The sequence below is a fragment of the Perognathus longimembris genome, chromosome 19 (assembly GCF_023159225.1).
Source record: "Perognathus longimembris pacificus isolate PPM17 chromosome 19, ASM2315922v1, whole genome shotgun sequence".
In the NCBI taxonomy this organism is placed as follows: domain Eukaryota; kingdom Metazoa; phylum Chordata; class Mammalia; order Rodentia; family Heteromyidae; genus Perognathus; species Perognathus longimembris.
The window spans coordinates 34,062,491-34,083,205 of NC_063179.1; the positions used below are offsets into that span (position 1 = coordinate 34,062,491).

Sequence of the window (20,715 nt, forward strand, 5' to 3'; positions counted from 1 at the left end):
TATTATTATTATTTTAACTACCACAACAATAAAGAAATCTTTTGGGTTATGGGGAGCGCAAGACCGCAGTTGGAGTCACTCGTCTTGGGTAGTAGAAATACGAAGGGTGGTGGCCGGGATGCCACTCAGCAGCCTCGGGGAATCCGGGCTCTGTCCCCGGCGCGCCCGGCGCCAGCGCCCACCGGCCGCCGTCCGCGCGGCCGAGGTTTGACACGTTCCAGATTTGCATACGTTGCCGGACCTACGGCTCCGGGGAGCCCAATGGCGCCGGGCCGCGGCCCGGCCGGCGCTCCGCCCGCGCGGGGCTGTACACTCCCGACGTGCGCGGGTCTCCGAGCCACCAGGACCCGGGAGCTGCAGCGGCCGGCGAGAGGCGCGCGGCGCGGCTGTTCAGAGCTTCGCGCCGGGGAGGATTCCGCGGCACGCGCCGCACCCGCGACGGCCGCCCGCACCACACTCCCCGGCGCCCTCCCGGAGGCCCGCTCCGTCCCGGGCTCCGAGCGGAACCCAGCGGGGGAGGGGCGGGAGGAGGGGCTCCTCTGGGAGCGGCGGGGAATTCCCCCTTCCACCGAACGTTCCCGATTGTTCACCAGCTTCACGTCAGCAGCAGGGGGTAATCCCCGACTCCAGCTGCTCCTGACGTCACCACGTGGAGCCACCGCCCCCCGCGCGTCCCGGCCGCCAGAGCCTCCTAGAAGCCCCGCCTCCAGACGTAGCCACGCCCCTTTCCCTGTCCCCCGCCGCCGACGTAGAAGGCGGAGCTTCTCTGACCGGGGCGTGAGCAGTTGCTTGGGCCAGAAGGTTCTCCGGTGGAGGCGCTCCTCCTGCTGCCCCGCCCAGTAGGTTCGTTCTCACTTTTTCTTCCACACCCTTTCTCCCTCGTCGGTCTCCTCGCCCCGCCTTCCCTCCTCTTCTCAACCCCTCTAGTTTCTTCCCCGCCTCACCACTTTCCACGCTCTCGCGAGACTTGGCCCAGAACATTGCGGATCGGGTCGGCGCCATTTTGGGACTGAGACTGGTTGTGGGGGAGGGAAAAGCGGCAAAAGGGGATTATTCAAAGTACCGAAAACCTCCTCCCGGGATCGCGCGCAACGGCACCCCCAGACCAGGGGCATCTCTGGTGGGGCGGAAGGTAACGAAGGCCTCCGTGCTCCTCGCCGGAGTCCGGGAGCGGGCGGGGGGGGGGCGCCCGTGTCGGCGTTGGGGCTTGAGGGGTCGGGAGCGGCGTTGGCGGCGCGAGGTGCGAGGCTGTCCGCCGGCGGAGGGGGGGTCCGGCGGGGCGCTCGGAGCTGAGGGGCGGGAGGCGCGGGGAGTCGGCCTCGGTGTGGACTCGGCCCGGCCCGGCGGGGCGGAGGTGGCGGTTGCGGGGAGGGCGCGGGCGGCTGCGCCCCGGCGGCCGTGGGGGGGTGTCTGGCGGAGGCCGGGAGCGGGGCCCGGCGCCCTCCGGGACTCGGGCTTCGTCTCGCAGGGCCTCTCGCACGCGCCCGCCGCCCGGGCCGCACTCCCCCCCTTCGCCCGGGCTGGGGCGGGTCGAGGCCGACTTGGGGCCTTCGGTTGCTTCCTCGGCGGCCGGCGCTCCCGCTCTCCCCGCCTGTGCCGCGCGGGTCGCGGAGAGTGCCTCCTCGTCCCTCCGTGCCGGGAGGGTCTGAGGAGACTCGCTCCTTCCTTTCGGGGAGACAGCCATTCTTCCCGTGTGGTTTACGAGGAGGGCCCGGTTCCTCCCACACCCTCAGTTTTGGAGAAACCTGTTTTCTTAATTCAAGGAAATGGGAACCTGCACCTTGTCGGTCCCCTCGCTGCCTTCGGGGGCGGGGAAGTCTGGCCCTCGGGTGAATTTCAGAAACGTTCTGGCTCCTCTCTTCACCTCACCTCTCCGGCCTTTTAGTCTTAATTCGGACGGAGCGTTTCTCTGGTATTTTCTCTCTCTCTCAAGTTGTGTGCTCCGTGCCCAGCACACCTGTCCTGTTTGTTTTCCTTCGGAACGTTGGACCGAATTAGGGGCGATCTTTTCGAAAGAAAGATTGGTGCCAGCTTCTTAGTTTCAATAACTGACTCAAAAAAGTTCAGTTTTGCTCCCAGTCTCCCTGTGGTAGATCCACCTCGTGTTCCCAGTTCAAAACAGTGCTTGTCCTGCATGGCATCGCCCAGCTGTTTTCCGCTCCTCCACTCTGAAGTCTTTTTCACTTAGTAGACTTGTGATTGACTGCTCATTAGGGCACAAATAACTTTCTTTCTAGGCTCCTGTAAGCTTGATTATTCGGAAGAGAAGTTCCGGAGGTTGACTTTCCTAGGTGGGGGGGTTGGTTAATACGTTAGCTCAAAATCAAAACTCTGTGTAATACAAGTTTTGTTTTGTTCTGTTTTCTGTAACTTTTACAGGTGATTGAATTATTCAGATAAGAAGATCATCTTCTAGGTTTTGTGTAAAAGGCCCCGGATATTTCAAGTGGCCATTTTGGAATTACAATGTTTTTGGATAATTTTGTCCCAGAAGTTTAATAAAAATTGGCAAGAACCATCTCTGAAGTGAATTGATAGTAGTGAACAAATTCAACAAGCTACTTAAAGAGACCCAGTCATTTCTTCATTATTTTGGTTCACATGGATTATATAACTGGTTAAAGTTTTTCAGCTGGTGGTATTTTTTTTTTTTGTTTCCTCCCCCCCTTCCCCGGTAACTGTTCTTCAGCCCAGACTAAGATGTTTGATGTGTATACTGAGTAGGTTCAGCATTTTCAAATTACTGTTTATTGCTGAAGTTTCATGGCAGTTTATTTTTACCTTTATTGAAAGTTTTAGGAATTTTTGACCTTAGCCCTTTTCATGTTACAATGGGACAACTTTTCTAAATGAAGACATTGAAAGAATACAGAGTTTTTTTCTTTCTATCTTTTATTTACGTGGAAATTTAAGATGTTACAGTTTTATACCAGCATGGTAGTGTTGAGATAGCTATTTGTATATGCTGGTGTTGAGAAATACTCCTCAGATGTGAAATTTTTTTTTTAACAATTTCTGCTTCTTGGCTCGTAAGTTGGATATTTTCATCTGGAGTGGATAAGTACAACAGTGACAAGTACATGGAATAATAAAGAAGACATTGTTCTTAAACCCAAGGAACTTGGCTAATTCTGGAGATAGCCATATGAAAACGTTAAAACAGAAGTATGGGTAGCTGACTTGAAAAACTCTATGTCAAATAGTCATAGGTTAAGTATCTTCAAAGAACTTGGATATTTCAGAGGATACAAAATCAAAAAACAAACTGGAAAACATAAAGATAATAGAGAAAACAACACCTTCCTGTGCAGTCCTGTTGGAATTTGTAAGTACTGTTGTGGTGAGCAAATCAAACCTTCATTTGTAAACTGTAATGAGAGTCAAATTTAACTCATTATTCTTGGAAACCTTTCACCTTGGAAAATAATCATTAACCCATAGTTTGAGTAAACTGAAATGCAGAAAAAATGATTTTAAGGCTTAAGAATATTTTAAAATGTAACAGGTACAAATTTCTTTTAAAGAAACAAGCTCAGTCCATCTTGACAGTATTTGGGCTTTATAGACTCATATGATAGCTGTTTTTCTTAAAATTTTTTAACTTCAAAACCTTTTTGTTATTATCAAAGTGAGGTACCGAAGGGTTACAGTTATACAAGTCAGGTAAAGAGTAAATTTCCTCTTGGATAATAACACCCCTTTCCTTGCTCCCAGTATGATTTGCATTTTAAATGCACATTGATTGCAGTTTGCTTTCTAAATGTGCATGTAGACTGCATTGCACATAGAGCACTCAGGTTTGGATAATATTAAAACATAATAGAAGATTTGATTTTTAAACTGATATTTTTTTGTAAAAATGTTTAGTTTCACAGCCTATTCTAACATAGAAATTAAGTTTTGAAGCAATTTGAAGTGGTTTTGCATTTCAAATTAAAGTTTTTAATTCCAAAAAAATCCCCCAAACAAGACCCTCCTCAAGAAAGAAACAGGAACTGAACAGCTGAATTAAAAAACAAAACTTTTTTCAGTCAGGCACAGCAGGCACTGGTGGCTCCTGCTTGTAATTCAGCTACTCATGAGGCTGAGTTAGATCTGTGGACCATGGTTTGAAGCCAGCCTGGATAGGAAAGTCTGTGAGACTAACCTCCAGTTAACCACCAAAAAAACCAGAAGTGGAGCTGTGGCTCAAGTGGTATGGCACTATCCTTGAGCAGAAAAGCTCTGGGACAGCACTCAGGCTCTGAGTGAGCTCAAGCCCCACAATAGACAAAAAACAAAACCAAGCCTTTTTTTCTATCGGGAATGTTATGCTGACAAGTTTATAAGCAATGTGTGCTTTTTTAAAGTATGAACTGCTGTTGCTGTAATAGAAATCTATTTGACAAATGAGACGTAATGATACTTGAGTATTTTCAGGATTGAATGCTTTTATTTGCCAGTAGTTACTTACATTTAATTTCAGTGAAGTGCTGGCATTCAGGAGTGTTATTTTTAAAGAAGACACTAATATTTTAAGCAGTACATTAGTGAATGTACCAATGTAGCTAAATTTAGATTTTATTTCATCTAATTATCTTTTTGAGATAGATAATTTTTCAACGTTTTTCCCAAGATGACTTACTAGTCAGTTGTTCATTTATTTCTAGACAGCTTTTTTTACTCACTTGTTGAATTTGGTTTATTTCCTTAGAGAAAAAGAAGTACTAAGAATAAAAGAATCTAGGTGTTCACATATTCATATTTAGACTTATTTTCTGCTCTGAAATTGAGATTAGGGAGTTGAATAACTCCTCTGTCATAACAAGCTAAGGTTAATATCCTTCCCCGGGTGAGCTCTACCACTTGAGCCACAACACCGCCTCCTGTTATTTAGAGATAAGAGTCTTTAGGACTTTCCTGCCTGGACTGGCTTTGAACTGGGATCCTTAGATCTCAGCCTCCTGAGTATCTAGGCATGAGCCACCTGCACCTGGCTTAAGGTATATATTTTCCGTGTTAGATGAGTTTGTAGTTTTTGTTTTGTTATTCCTAGGGCTTGGATTCGAGGCCTGAGCACTGTCCTCGGCTTCTTTTTGCTCAAGGCTAGCACTCTTCCTCTTGAGCCACAGTGCCACTCCCAGCCTTTTCTGCTTAGGTGGTGCTGAAGAATCCAACCCAAGGCTTTGTGCATGCTAGGCAAGCACTCTACCTCTAAGCCACATTCCCAACTGTGTAGTATTTAAAAAAAAAAAAAATTTATGAGACAGTCTCCCCTTAAGCAGCTAGGCTAGCCTGCCCTGCAACTCAACCATAAAGCCCCAGGCTGGTCTCGAACTCCCATCTTCATGCTTCAGTCTCCTGAGTACTGAGATGAATAGCATTATACTACCAGATTTCATTTGTAGTATATCTAAATTGGTGAGAACATTCTATTCTCCACTTGGGGAGAGCCTGTATTTTATGCATTTCAGTTTCTTAATTGTCTAGTATTCTTTAATGTAAGAAGTTGGTCTGGAATCAAATGACCTTTATTCATAGAGAAGCAGCACATAACACCCTGTTGGGGGTGTTTTCTCAAATAGTTGTAGGATAAATTACTCCAGGGACCACAGTTTTTAATACTTCTTTACTAGTTTTAGGGTTTGTGAACTTTGCTTACAGCAATAGTTCAAGGACAGGTTTACTTCATCTCAGTGTTTTGATATTTTCAATGTTTTACTTTTTGGACTTTAAAGTATACATTATTACTTTTGTAATTAGAGCAATTGTAAGACTGCTTCTCTTCCCTCTCTCTACCTGATGATTTTCCTCCTTGTCTAAATTCTAGATCTAAAAATACTCTGGCTAACATTTATAGATTTTGGTACTGTCATGTTTTGCTGTGTATTTTACATAAGTTTTCTTTTTTCTTTCTTTTTTTTTTTTTTTGTGCCAGTCCTGGACCTTGGACTCAGGGCCTGAACACTGTCCCTGGCTTCTTTTTGCTCAAGGCTAGCACTCTGCCACTTGAGTCACAGCGCCACTTCTGGCCATTTTCTGTATATGTGGTGCTGGGGAATCGAACCCAAGTTCAAGTATATGAGGCAAGCGCTCTTGCCACTAGGCCATATCCCCAGCCCCTACATAAGTTTTCTTGTGTGTGTGTGTGTGTGTATGTATATATGTGTATGCACACATGTGCCTGTGTGCTGCTACTGAGGCTTAAACTCATGACCTCAAACTCTGCATTAGCTTCTTTACTGTAATCTGGTTCTGTACCACTCTAGCCACACCTCCACTTCCATCTTTTTGCTTGCTAATTGTGGATACATGTCTCTGGGATTTGTCTGTGCAGTTGTCTTCCTGGACTGGCCTCTAGCTTTGATCCTTGAATCTCAGCTTCCTGAGTAGCTGGGATTACAGGCATGAACCATTAGCATCTGGTTTACATGGAATATCTTAATAATACTATGTATTGTATGTAATGTTTTATATATTACCAATACAAGTAATGCTGTATCACATTGTTATCAATACTAATATTAAATGTTAATGCTAATATTAAATTTGTTTTTACTAATGCCTTACATAGATGAGGAGATTAAGATTTTGGGAAGGCTGAGATGGGGAGAAAGTTACTTAGAATTGGAATCTTTTTTTTTTTTTTTTTTGCCAGTCCTGGGGCTTGAACTCAGGGCCTGAGGGCTGTCCCTGGATCCCTTTTGCTCAAGGCTGGCACTGTACCACTTGAGCCACAGTGCCACTTCTGGACTAAGCCAGATTCCCAGCCCCTATTCATTCTGTTTGAACATTATCCTTGATATTTTTGTTTTCTTCCCATGTATTGGTTTTCTTAACAGTCGTACACTAGGGGGCTGGAAATAGGGCCTAGTGGCAAGAGTACTTGCCTTGTATACATGAAGCCCTAGGTTCGATTCCTCAGCACCACATATATAGAAAAGGCCAGAAGTGGCGCTGTGGCTCAAGTTGCCAGAGTGCTAGCCTTGAGCAAGAAGACGCCAGGGACAGTGCTCAAGCCCTGAGTCTCAAGCCCCAGGACTGACCCCCCCCCCAAAGAAAAACAACCAAAAAACTAATAATCATACACTACTACTGCATCTTAGAGGTGCTAACAGGTAGAGAAGCTGCTTTTAATTTTGCTGTTTGTTATCACTCAAATGGTGATAACTTTGGCTAGCTAAAAACTAAAACGTGTTTCTTGAATTATATCTAAATCTTGTCTATAGTTTCTTGTCACGTCTATGGAGCTAAATGCATGGTACTTTTTCTCTGCTTTTGAACTGAAATTTTTACTTAATGGGTTTTTGCATTTAAAGCTGCTGATACATTAAAATCGAGGAAAGGAAGAATAGTAGGGAAAAATGGCATAGCAAAAGAAAAATTGGTTGAGTTACAAGAGATAGAAAATAAAGTAATCAAAATCAATTAAAAAGATAGATTTTGAATACAGGTTAGATTATCTGCTTTTGACCAACCATCTTGTCTGTTTAATTTTTGATACAAATATTTAGAGTAGGTATCAATTTAGGTCCAGGTAAAGTAGTGATGTAGAGAAAGGGTAATGGCTGGGAGATAGAGAAAGAAAAGGTAATAGAAAGACTTCGTTAGGATATGGAATATCCAGAAAAAAAGTATATGTGATCTTGTATGTTTACCAACCATTTTTGATCTTCAGTTTTTTAAAGTTTTTAAGTTGTTATTATAAAGATGATGTGCAGAGGGGTTACAGTTACATAAGTCAGCCAGCTAGAGTACATTTCTTTTTGGGCAGTGTCACCCTTTCCCTTGCAGTCGGCTAGTTTTTCCTCCCATTTCTACCCACAAGTTGTATAGTACATTTTCAAAATAATGTCTAGTGAATTCCATTGCTGAATCTGTTTACCCTTTGTCCCCGTTTCTGTGCATCCCCTTACCCTCCTGATGACATATAAGTAACAAAGGAACAAACAAGAAAAAAAAGAAGGAAAAGAGCAACATTAAAAAAAATTAAATTGTTGGAAATAATAAAAGCCTTTTGTTATGATGTATGATTTAAAAGTAAATTTTTATTATTGGGTATTTAAAATTTGTGGTTATGCATTTTAAACGTTATACCATGTTTATCATAATCTCTTAAACTATTTCTATTTCATTAATACTAACCTGGAGTTGTGTGGCTTCTTAGGACTCAAAGCAAGAAAGGAAGAGTATGCTGGAAAAGAGAGAGATGCTCTAATACTCTCCCTCTTGGCTAGTGTCAGAGGTTCTTTTTTCTCTAGTGCTAGTCATTGTGCTTGAACTCAAGGCCTGGGCACTATTCTTGAGTTCTTTTTTTACCCCTCAATGCTAGGGCTCTACTATTTTAGCCACAGCTTTACTTGTGGCTTTTTGGTGCTTAAGGATCTCATGCCTGGGCTGGGCTGGCTTGCAACTGAGTTCCTTAGATCTCAGCCTCCTGAGTAGGGAGGATTATAGGCATGAGCCACACCTCCAGCACCTGGCTTTGTGTCAGAAGTCTTTTAACATGAATTTTTTGGATGGGAATAGGAAAATGATTTCTGAGGATTCATAGTTTTATGGCACTTTTATGTATTTTTGAGGGTGAGTGTTTTTTTTTTTTTTGGCTGGTCCTGGGCCTTGGACTCAGGGCCTGAGCACTGTCCCTGGCTTCTTTTTGCTCAAGGCTAGCACTCTGCCACTTGAGCCACAGCGCCACTTCTGGCCGTTTTCTGTATACGTGGTGCTGGGGAATCGAACCTAGGGCTTCATGTATGGGAGGCAAGCACTCTTGCCACTAGGCCGTATTCCCAGCCCCGTGAGTGTTATTTTTTAAAGGGCCTTCATGAAAAACAATGTAAAGTACTGAAAAGAATTGGAGATGTAGCTCAGTGTAGTATGTGTAAGGCTCTGGGCGTAATTTCCCCAACATCACATAAACACACAAAACCCCAGAAATTTTTATATTACATATTTTCTGTGGATTGGCAATCAGGTGTAGCTTTGGTGGTGGTCTTCCCTTCAGGTCTTTCATAATATTTTATCCCAGATGTTGGCTAAGACTGTAATCATTTGAAACTTGGGGAATTAGAGGGTGACAGTTGAATTTTCTACAGCAGGTGATTTTTTTTTTTTTTTTTTTGCTAGTCCTGGGGCTTGGACTGAAGGCCTGAGCACTGTTCTTGGCTTCTTTGTGCTCAAGGCTAACACTCTACCACTTGAACCATAGCACTTGTTCTGGCTTTTCCTGTATATGTGGTGCTGAGGAATCGAACCCAGGACTTTGTGCATGCTAGGCAAGCACTTTACCACTAGGCCACATTCCAGCCCCATACAGCAGGTGATTTGAGGAGAGAGAATGGTGCAATTTATAATCTAGTTTCAGAAGTCTGTTTTGTCAAATTCTGTCTGCCAGCAGCAAGCCACTCGATTTAGCTTGAAATCAAGATAAAGGGTTTTTAAACTCAACCTTGTATTAAAGAATTTGTGAACATATTTAAAAACCATGTAGGAGATAGTCCTTCACAAGTGGTTGTCCTCCTAAATAGCTAGTGTGTTCAGCCCACAAGTGAGCTTTTACAAATAGGCTTAAAATTTTTTTTGATGTTAGGGTGATGTACAGAGGAGTTACTAAAGTTACTTGATTCAGGTAATTAGTACACTTCTTTGGTTAATGTCACCCCTTCCCTTACTCTTTCCCAGTTTTTCCTCTTATCCCCACCCACGAGTGTATAGTTAATTTTCAACATAGTGCTGCATTTGTTCACCCTTTGTCTATAGGATTTTGTATATAGATTTGTATGTGCTTTTTGGGGAGTAGGTATTAGAAACTTTCACCTTTGTAGCTGACAGCTGCTTTATGAGATGTAGAAGTAAGGCTTTTTTTTTTTATAGTAGTACTAGAGATCCAATATAGGGTGCCCAAGGCCTAGAACAAGATAGGCAAATATTTTACTGTTGATCTATTTCCCTAGCCTTGATTTGTGCTTTTACTTTGCACTAGTTTTCAGTTAGTCTAGTAAGTGAAGTTTAAGACAGTTGTGGTAAAATGAACAACAAAATATGCCATTTTAGAGCATGTAGTTTAGTAGCATTAAATAATTTACATTACTGTGTAGCTGTCACTACTACCCATCACTAGGAGTTTTTTCATCCTTCCAAATGTAGACTTAAGAGCTGTCCGCATTTTCCCTTCTGCCTAGTTCCTGGTAACCACCATTTGAAAAGTGGTTTTTCCAATTTAAGGGGTTTAAGAAACTCATTTCAGGATTAAATAATTTACCTAGAGTTTTAAATAAGTGGTAGGAATAGATTTTGTATCCCATCTTCCTTCCCTATCTCCCTTCCTGTGGAGTGTATCTGTGTATGTGCATGCCTGTATGTGCTAGTAATGGGGCTTGAACTCCAAACCTCTACCACTTGAACCAGTCCTTCAGTTCCAGCTTTCTGATGATTATTTGGAGATAAGTCTTGTGTATTTGTCTGCTCAGACTGGATTGGAAGTTTGGTTTTCAGATAGAAGCCTTCTGAGTAACCAAGATTATAGGTGTGAGGTGTGAGGTGTGAGGCACTGGTTGGTGTGCCTGGCTTATCCTTATTACTTTTTTCTTTTTGTGCCACTACGGTTTGAACTGGTGATTTTATGCTTGCTAGGCAAGGCACTCTACTGTTTGAGTCATACCTTTTTGCTCCCAGTATCTTTTGAGATAGGGTTTCCCTCTTTGCCCGTAGTTGCCCAGGCTGTGCATTTTCCTGTTTTATGCTTCCTAATATAGCTGTCATGACATGCTTGGACATTTTCAGTTGAAATTAAAAAAATTATTATAGAGGTGATGTTCAGAGGGGTTACAGTTACAGAAGTCAGGTAATTAATACATCTCTTTTTGGGTATTGTCACCCCTCCTTCCCCTAGCTCTCCCAGTTTTTCCCTTCTCTCTACCTACAAGTTGTATAATTCATTTTCAGCACAGTATCTAGTGAATAACACTGCTGAATTTGTTCGCCCTTTGTCTCCATTTCTGTGCTTTCCCTTACCCTTGAGATGGATTTTTATGAACTTCTTTTGTTAAGTCTGGCCTGGAATCCTGATCCTCCTGATATCAGCCTCCTGTATAGCTTGGATGACAGATATATACCATTGTGCCCACTTTTGGTTGAGATGGTGGTCTCTTGGAACTTTTTGCCCAGGTTGGCCTTAAACTGATCAGACCAGTGTCTTGTAAACTCCCAATTACAGCCACCAGTGCTAGGCCTAATTTCTTACCTTCCTCTCTCCCTCTCCCCTCCTTTCAGTACTGAGGACCCATTGAGTACTGTTAAGTGTATTTTTGTTTCAGCTAACTTCCTTAATGTTCTAAATAGTGGCTCTTAGGCCTGAGTACTTCTGCCCAATGTAATTAAAACGGCATAAACTTTGTAGATCTGTCAGTAATGAGTACATTTATGTCATTTCTCAGTATTTGAAATGTGAGAAGTGCACATGAAGTGAATTTTAAATTGTAGTTAATTAAAAAAAAAATTTGAGCCAGGTTTCTCTGCCATGCTGGCCCTGAACTCATGATAAACTCTTGCCTTATCCTCCTAAATGCAAGGAATTATATAGTTGGTTACTTAAAATTACTATTATTTTTGTTTAGTACTAGAGTTTGGATATACTAATGATCTATATACCCCTAGCCCAGTTTCTTTTGTGTGTGTGTGTGTGTGTGTGTGTGTCTGTGCATCCATGCACGGTTTTGTGTGCTGATATTGTGGCTTGAACTCTGGCATGGCTTTTTCACTGAAGGTTGGCACTTGCCATCCCTTCTTGCTTTTTGGTGGTTAATTGGAAATACCTTGGATTTGTCTGCCCAAGCTGGCATGTTATTTATGGTGTAAGATTTTTATGTTGTTCTTTCATGTGGTTAGTTTATTTTAAAATTTTTTTTGCCAGTCCTGGGGCTTGAACTCAGGGCATGGATACTGAAGCCCCTGAGCTTTTTTTGTTCAAGGCTGGCACTCTACCACTTGGCCACAGTACTACTTCTGGCTTTTTCTGTTTATATGTATGATACTGAAGAATTGAACCCAGGGCTTCATGTATGCTAGGCAAGCATTCTACCACTAAGCCACATTCCCAGCCCCTTCTGGGGTCAAGCCACCCACGTGAGTCTTGATATTTTGCAGGCTTCTCTGGACTTAAGAGTTCCTCCTGTTCTACCTTTCATGTAGTTGGGACTACCTGGCTAGTTCATTTTTAGCCATTATCTATTCTGATAGACTTTCTCTGCTTTATTGAGGTAGACAACCCCCTTTTTTTTAGTGTCACCTCTCTTAATCACAGAAACTCACAGGGCAGGGAACATGTCTCATTTATTTGCTGTTGTATCTTTAGTGCCATTATTTGTGAAGTTAAAACAATTACTCAGCCAGGTGCTGGCAGCTCACACCTGTAGTCCTAGCTACTCAGGAGTAGGTTGAGATCTGAGGATCAAGGTTCAGAGCCAGCCCTGGTAGGAAAGTCAGTGAGACTCTTACCTCCAATTTAACCACCGGAAAACCAGAAGTGGTGCTCTGGCTTAAAGTGGGAAAGCACTAGCCTTAAGCTGAAGAGCTCAGGGACAATGCCCAGAACCGACTTCAAGTCCCACGACCGGGAAAAAAAAATCAAACATATTTTAGGCAACTTGGCCTTTTTTGTTTAGAATTGGGTATATGCAGTTGACAATTTTTAAATACCTATAGATTAAGTATTTAACTTCTTAGAGATTAGTTTGTCAGGGGATTATTTGTAGTCAAGTTGTTTTTTAAAAAATGTTTTGTCAGGTCATTGAGAAGCTATTTTATCTGTATAGATTTAAATAATTTATTGCATGAACTTCATTGTGGTCACTTTTCTGAATCCTGTGTAAAGACTGACTGATAAAAGCTTACTTAATATGATCCTTTTAACACTTTTTGTGAACTTTTGAACTCTTGAATTCCAGATTTGACATCAGGTAAATTTGCTTTTAAAACAGAATGCCCACTTATATCTGATTGGAGTCATGCTTATACTGTTTAGTGGGTTATAATACAGTACTTAAAATGTTTTTTATTATTATAAAAGTGATATACAGAGAATAGGGTACTTTTAAAGTATAATTTTATTGTTATTAATGTGTTACACTAAGATTACCATTGCACAATTGCAGGTAATGGCATGCATTTTTCTTTTGGACACTGTCACCCTTTCCTTCATTTTCTTTGAGTTTTCCCACTTAATATGGTTCCCCCTTATTTTTATTGAAGTGAAAGTCACGTGTCTAGTGAAATGACTACATTTTGTTGGCACTTAGTGCATCCATGATGTGAAACTACTCCTGTGAAATGCCAGTGTGTCTATTTATCAGTCACACCTCATTCCACACTCACAACAGTCCCTGGCAACTTGAGTCTGCTTTTTGTATCTGTACATGTACTCATTAATAGATGTTTCACATAATTGAATCATACAGTATGTGCTCTTTTGTATTTCCCTTTCTCACAGTGTATTTTCCAGATTTGTACTCCTAGCATGTATCAGTACTTCATTACTTTTTATGGCTAATATTCTGTTGTGTATATGTATGCCATATTTTATTTATTTGTCTATTAACATTTGGAATAATCCTACCTTTTAATATTCTCGATAGTGCTGTCATAGTTATGAATATGTAAGTATTTGAGTATATTCAGAGTATATTCCTAATAAAGATACTGCTGGGTCATAGGGTAATTCTTCAACTTTCTGAAGAACTTCCAAACTGTCTACAGTGGTTGTACCATTTAATCTTAACATCAACTATACAAGGTTCTGGGTTTTTTTTTGTTGTTGTTGTTTTGTTGTTGTTTTCCGGGCTTGGGGCTTGACTTGGCCTGGGTGCTGTTCTTGAGCTCTTTCCTAGTGCTCTATCACTTTGAGCCACAGTTTCACTTCTGGTTTTCTGGAGGTAAATTGGATGTGGTTTTTATTTGCGTTTTTCTAATGACTAATGATAACTGAGTATATTTTATGAGCTTACTGGTTATTTATAGATAAGAGAGAAATATCTAGTGATCTTTTGCTTTTTTTAAAAAAATTTATTGTTGAAGTGATGTACAGCGGGGTTAATTTCATGCTTAAGGCAGTGAGTACATTTCTTATCAAACTTGTTACCTCCTTCCCCCTCCCCATTTCCCTCATTCCTTTTGCTTATTTTTAAATGGGATTGTCTTGGTGTAGGAATTTTCCATACATTTTTTTTTTTTGGCCAGTCCTGGGCCTTGGACTCAGGGCCTGAGCGCTGTCCCTGGCTTCTTCCCGCTCAAGGCTAGCACTCTGCCACTTGAGCCACAGCGCCGCTTCTGGCCGTTTTCTGTATATGTGGTGCTGGGGAATCGAACCTAGGGCCTCGTGTATCCGAGGCAGGCACTCTTGCCACTAGGCTATATCCCCAGCCCCCATACATTTTTTATACCAGACCGTATTAGATATTATATGCATGTTTTTTCCATTCTTTGTTGGTTTTCATCTTGTGTGTATCCCTCACTCCTTTCTGGAAAATAAAACCAATGCCTCATACATGCTAGACAAACACTGTTAGGACTGAGTCATCTCTCCTGGATCAATTGATCTTGCTTTCTCCCTCACCCTCCTTTCCTACTTCGCCCTACTTCTGTCATTTTCTTTTTTGTGGTGCTGGGTTTTGAACTCAGGGTCTTTTACTAGTAAGGCCTTTTACCATTGAATCACACTTATCAACTGCCCTTGATAATGTTCTTTGCACAGGAGTTTTTTTTTTTTTTTTTTTTTTTTTTGCCAGTCCTGGGCCTTGGACTCAGGGCCTGAGCACTGTCCCTGGCTTCTTCCCGCTCAAGGCTAGCACTCTGCCACTTGAGCCACAGCGCCGCTTCTGGCCGTTTTCTGTATATGTGGTGCTGGGGAATCGAACCTGGGGAATCGAACCTAGGGCCTCGTGTATCCGAGGCAGGCACTCTTGCCGCTAGGCTATATCCCCAGCCCCTGCACAGGAGTTTTCACAAAATCAAATTTATATACTTTCCTCCCTATTATTACTGATATTGGTGTAAATAATCTCTTGACTATATATCCTGGGTCATAAATTTTTTATGTTTAGATCTTGGTCATTTTTCAGACATAAAACCATCATTATAGCTTTAGAAGTTACTTTTTCTTTTTGACAATTGAAGTTTATCAAGTGATATTTAGTATAAGTACATAGTAGTGTAGTGATCAAATAAGGATAATTGACATATCTATTACCTTAGATAATTGTCACTTCGTTGGGTTAAGAACTTTCAAAGTTACAATTTTTTTTTTGCCAGTCCTGGGCCTTGAACTCAGGACCTGAGCACTATCCCTGGTTTCCTTTTGCTCATGGCTGGCACTCTGCCACTTGAGCCACAGCGCCACTTCTGACCGTTTTCTATATATGTGGTGCTGGGGAATCGAACCCAGGGCTTCATGTATACAAGGCAAGCTTTCTTGCCACTAGGCCACATTCCCCGCCCACTAAAGTTACAATTTTCTTTAAAGCTTAGTTTGTTAGTGTAAGCATCAACACAAGTCTACATTGATTTGATTATTCTCCTTATTAAAAAAGCCTGGTGTGGTAGTATATGCCTAAAATTGTAGCATTCTGGAGGCAATGAGGGAATTGTGAATATGAGTCCAGTCTGAGCTGCATAGTGAATCTGTTGAACACCGCCCCCCCCCCCCCCAATAATAAAGAATGAACTAAGGTGCTGGTGGGATCATAGCTTTTCAATCTCAGCCTCCTGAGATTTGAAGCCAAGCGGGGGCAGAAAAGTCCAAGAGACTGAAAAAAATAGTCTGTGTCAGAGGCATAGATAGTACAAGTGATAGAGTGTCAATGGTCACTTGTTGAAACTAAATCTTTTAATAAGGAGCCAGAAGATCCATTCATTTTTTTATGTCGAGCATTATGGCAGTTATTGGAACAGCTGAGTTTTGCAAAAGAGTTCTGCAAGAAAGTTTATGAGGTGGCCAAATTTGAGGAAACAGAAAAATAACCGGCAAATCCGCCTCCCTGAGAATAGGATTTAGGGTACTTACGGGATAAAGAAACAGTGGTCTCAGATATATGGAAAAGTGATTGATGGTAAGGAAAATTGAAAATAATTGTTGATGTGTGCATGTATAATCAGACTTTATGGTTCTTCATAGAAGTAAGTACAGAAAGTGTTGGTAGTTCTAGCAGGCTCTGAGGGTGGAGAGTTTGGGCTTCTGATGTCAAGACACTTGTGGGCCCAAGTGAAAGGTGAGTGTTTTCAACTGGTTAGAGCTATCTCCAGATTCCTGAAAAACAGTTTAGGCCACTGTTCTGTTCTTTACTTGTATATCAGAGGAATTATTACCTATAGAGCAAAGTTAATGGGAGTGTGTTCCTTCGGTATAGGGGGACCTTTAAAATTGGTGGTAGAAGCAAATTCTAGAGGGCTTGTTTTCTGCTTTGTTTCATTACCTTAATCACATTGCAAATTCCATTTGCAATGGTATGGGAAAACACATGTGTGGATAGTGCTCTGTAGTTAGTATTGCTTCACATCAGTAGATACTTGATGTATTGGTAAGTTTTAATGCTGGGTGGTGTCTCATGCTCTGTAATTTGCTGCTGAGGAGCCTGAGATCTAAGGTTCTAAGCCAGCCATCATAGGAGTCAATGAGATTCTTATCTCTGATTAACTGTCAAAAAATGTAAGTGGAGGTGTGGCTTAAGTGGTTGAGTCTAGCCTTGAGCAAAAACGTTTAGAGAAAGCATCAAGATCCTGAATTCAAGCCTTAGGACCAAGATTTTCCCCAGAAAAAGCTTTATTGAAGTACTTTATAAAAGAAAAGTTCTAAGTGTACAGCTGATAAACCTTGTAAAATGTCACCAAGCAAGGTAATGCCTCATTGCCCTCTGCATTCCTTTTTCTATAGTCATTCTTCTACCCTCTATAGCTGACCTTTTTACTTAAATTTTTTGCCTTTTGTAGGTTTGTATTTTGTGAAAATACATTTTCAAGCATAAAGATTTTAACTTTTATTCTAGTGTTGGGCAGCATATCTTTGTATAAAATAGGATAAATGTGGTGATGGGGCTGAGTTTGAGTTGATTTTATAGACAAAAATAGAAATGGAAAGACAGATTGGTTATTGCAAATTAATCTTAAAGAGGGATAGTGATCTCTGAGGGTGGGGCTAAGGATTGAGGTAGTGGGAAAGTTACTATTATGTTGATTTGGAACTGGTCTTGAGGTAAATTTGGCTATTATTTCTCTTCCCTGATTTTTCTAGAGGCCACCCAACAACTCAGCTTCAGCTAGGTAACACGGAACTTAAGGGTGAATGATTCCACTTTGATTTTTAATCTTGTAGAGGCCTACTGTAAGAGCTTAATACAAAGCCAAGGTCTCCTGTATAATTATTAAGCTGTTATTATTTAAGTTTTTATTGTTAATAGAAAGGTGATGTACACAGGGGTTACGGTTAAATAAGCCAGGTAACATTTCTTTTTGGACAGTGTCATCCCTTCCCTCCCTTATTTTTGTGCCAGTCCTGGGGCTTGAATTCATGGCCTGGGTGCTGTCCCTGGACTTTTTTTGCTCAAGGCTAGTGCTCTACTTTTCTGACTTTTTGGTAATTAAGTGGATATAAGAGTCTCACAGAGTATACTGCCAGGGTTGACTTTGAACTGCAATCTTCAGATCTCAGCTTCCTGAGTAGCTAGGATTCCAGGTGTGAGTCACCGGCACCTGGCATAATCAAAATATTATAAATCAAGTAAATCTTAGAGTGTTAGGACCATTGTCTAATTTAAAGGAAGTGTAGAAATTTGGTTAGGAGCTACAGGTCTAATTCCTTCCATTTTATGTGACAGGGACTTGCCATGAGGTGTTGAAGCCTTGTTTCATTGAGTCGGAGAGACTGGACCTAAATGGCGCAGCATGACTTTGCTCCAGCCTGGCTTAATTTTCCTACTCCACCATCATCAACAAAGGTATTCTTTTCTGCATCTGTCTTTCTGTTTCGCTCATGTTGTATGAATATGTAACTAGAATGTGAAGGCTTGGGCTGGGAATGTGGCTCATTGGCAAAGTACTTGCCTATCATGCACAAAGCCAGCATAGCAGGAGGACAAAAAAGTGAATAGTTTCTTTTCAGAGTATGTTTATGCCCAAGTTATTTCATAGTTAATTTATAGGTTTTATTAGCTAAAAACTTTTAGTACTACTAGCATACCAATCCATTTTCTTTCCAAGGCTGTCTTTTGTTAGTAGTCAAGATTCCACACTTTGGGCTGGGAATATGGCTTAGTGGTAGAGTGCTTGACTTGCGTGCATGAAGCCCTGGGTTCGATTTCTCAGCACCACATACACAGAAAAAGCTAGAAGTGGCGTGTGGCTCATGTGGTAAAGTGCTAGCCTTGAGCATAAAGAAGCCAAGGACATTGCTCAAGGCCTTGAGTCCAAGCAAAAAACAAGATTCCACACTTTTTAATTCAAACCAGTCAGAGACTTTGGAATTACACATCTCAGCTTTTTCCTGTACTTTTCTTTACAGTTTATCTTTTAAAGTACTTACTGACATTGCTTGTTATTGACTGCCCTGTTAAGTAGTGAAGTAGTGAATGATATCAAAGCATATACCTGGTGTTGTCTGTCTACCCACCTATTAGGTCTATTCTGTTTGTTCTGTCCAATATTCTCTCTGTTCTATCTATGTGAGTACTGGGAATTGAACTCAGTATTTGGAGACTTTTATTCACAGCTAGTACTCTTACCACTTGAGCCACATCTTAGGAGTACACAGTGTTCTTTAAAGTTTGCTAAGTCTTTTTCAAATAATCTTTTGGGCATAATTCCATGAGTGTGACTTAGAGTTCTAGTTCATGCTATGTTCATTTTTAAATATTGATCACATTTATCCATAAAGGGAAAGTGAAATAATTGCCTTCCAGAGTTTTAAAGGGCATGGGCTCCCTCATCCAGGGATGATGTTTTCATTTTATCTGGGTTCTCTTTATCTTTCCCTTATCTCAGTAAAGCCGTCTGCCTCTTTGGTATGTAACTATCTTGTTAGCTTTTATGAATTGCAAATTGATTGCTGTATTATTTTCAACTATGTCCTAGGGCATAAATTGCTCCTTGTTCTGATCCAGTTGAATTAGGTAAGGTGTGGCTATTTTTTGAGTTGTTTTTTTATTTTTTTGCCAGTCCTGGGGCTTGAACTCAAGGCCTGAGCACTGTTCCTGGCTTCTTTTTGCTCAATGCTAGCACTCTACCATTTGAGCTACAGCTCCATTTCTGGCTTTTTCCACATATGTGGTGCTGAGGAATCAAACCTAGGCCTCATGTATGCAAGGCAAGCACTTTACCACTAAGCCATATTCCCAGCCCTCCCTGTATATAATTTTTTTCCATCTTTGTAGATATATATTTCTCTGTAATGAGACTTCATATGACATATGACTACAATTTCAGGAATAAAATGAACTTTGCAAATCTCACCTAAGAAACATTTCACTTAGAAACAAAGATAAAGTACTTTGTGCAAATAGGTTTATAATATCCATGGCTATTAAGTGAAATTGCAATTAGCACCTATTATTAATACATAATAAGAAACTTCTCCAGATTATTAGTATTGGACTTTTTTTGGTTAGTTTATGGGCTATATGATTGACAAGTGGGAGATACTGTGTATTTCCTTTTGATTAATTATAGTACTTTGATTGGTTTGCCTTGTTAATGGGCAAAGTTTTGGAGGAATCTTAAATCTGTCTTTTCTAGCGTTACCTAGTATGTAGACATATAAAACAGCTACAGATGGACATAGATAAAAATAGTAAATATTCTCTTGGGGAAAGGGCAGAGCTGTATTGGGTCTTGGACTGTTCTAGAGTTTTGATCTCTCAGTTTGACTTTTTTCTCTCAAAGCTGGTGCTTTACCACTTGAGCCACACCTCTACTACCTGAACATTGTTTTCTTAGCTAATGAAGAAAGTAGAATAGAAGGAACCCTTATCATTAAGTATTTAATTTGTGGGGGAGAGGGGTGAGAAGGTGAAAAAAACTGGGAGAAAAGGAAGAAGTGACATTGTTCAAAAAGAAATGTGTTCATTACCTGATTTATGTAAACTGTAACACCTCTGTATATCACCTTTACAATAACAACTAAAAAAGGGAAAAAGAATAATAATAAATACTTTCTACAGAATGATTAAATTAAAAAAGTAATTTTGATGTACTTTGGTTTTCTAGACTAGGTAAAAAAATCTAGAAAATAGTAGATTGTTTTTTTCTGTGTTCTCTTAAAACATTTTTGATCAAATGTGTTTCCCCCATACAGCAAGCAATTTTCTAAAATCAGTTTTTAAATTATTATTATAAAGATGATATACAGAGGGATTACATAAGCAATTTTCTAATGTAAGTCAGGTGTACTTGGTATCATATAGCTCAAACTGATGTCATTTACCTGGTTTCAGAGATTGAGAGTTCTTTTCCTGTAAGACTGCTCCCCACCACAGATGCCAGTGCTAAGTCCTTCTTACTTGTGCTTTCTCACTATGTAGCCCAGGCAAGCTTTGAACTACCCCTACCTCTTAATGCTGGGTTTCAGGCTGTAGCCCATGCTTTACCCACCCCGACATATGTTCTTCTAACTAGCTACCAGTCAATGAATGTGACTAGCTCCTTTGAAAAATTTGTTAGGATAGCTCACAGAATTTAGAGAAACACTAACTTTGCCAG

At 41.1% G+C, this 20,715-nt stretch overlaps 1 protein-coding gene across 5 annotated transcripts in view; it reads left to right on the top strand.

The window, feature by feature from the left end:
- Window positions 1–968: 968 nt before the first annotated feature.
- The window catches only part of Gpbp1 (GC-rich promoter binding protein 1), a 52,976-nt gene continuing 33,229 nt past the window's right edge, over window positions 969–20,715 (top strand). For 2 of the 5 annotated variants that reach the window (XM_048368073.1, XM_048368077.1), the window contains exons 1-3: window positions 970–1,132; window positions 2,380–3,325; window positions 17,841–17,960. In XM_048368073.1, the coding sequence (XP_048224030.1) occupies window positions 17,898–17,960 (63 nt within the window). In that variant the 5' untranslated portion in view covers window positions 970–1,132; window positions 2,380–3,325; window positions 17,841–17,897. Of the gene's footprint in view, window positions 1,133–2,379; window positions 3,341–17,840; window positions 17,961–20,715 lie in introns of those variants that run through there. The other 3 variants (XM_048368076.1, XM_048368075.1, XM_048368078.1) reach the window with 3 other exon arrangements.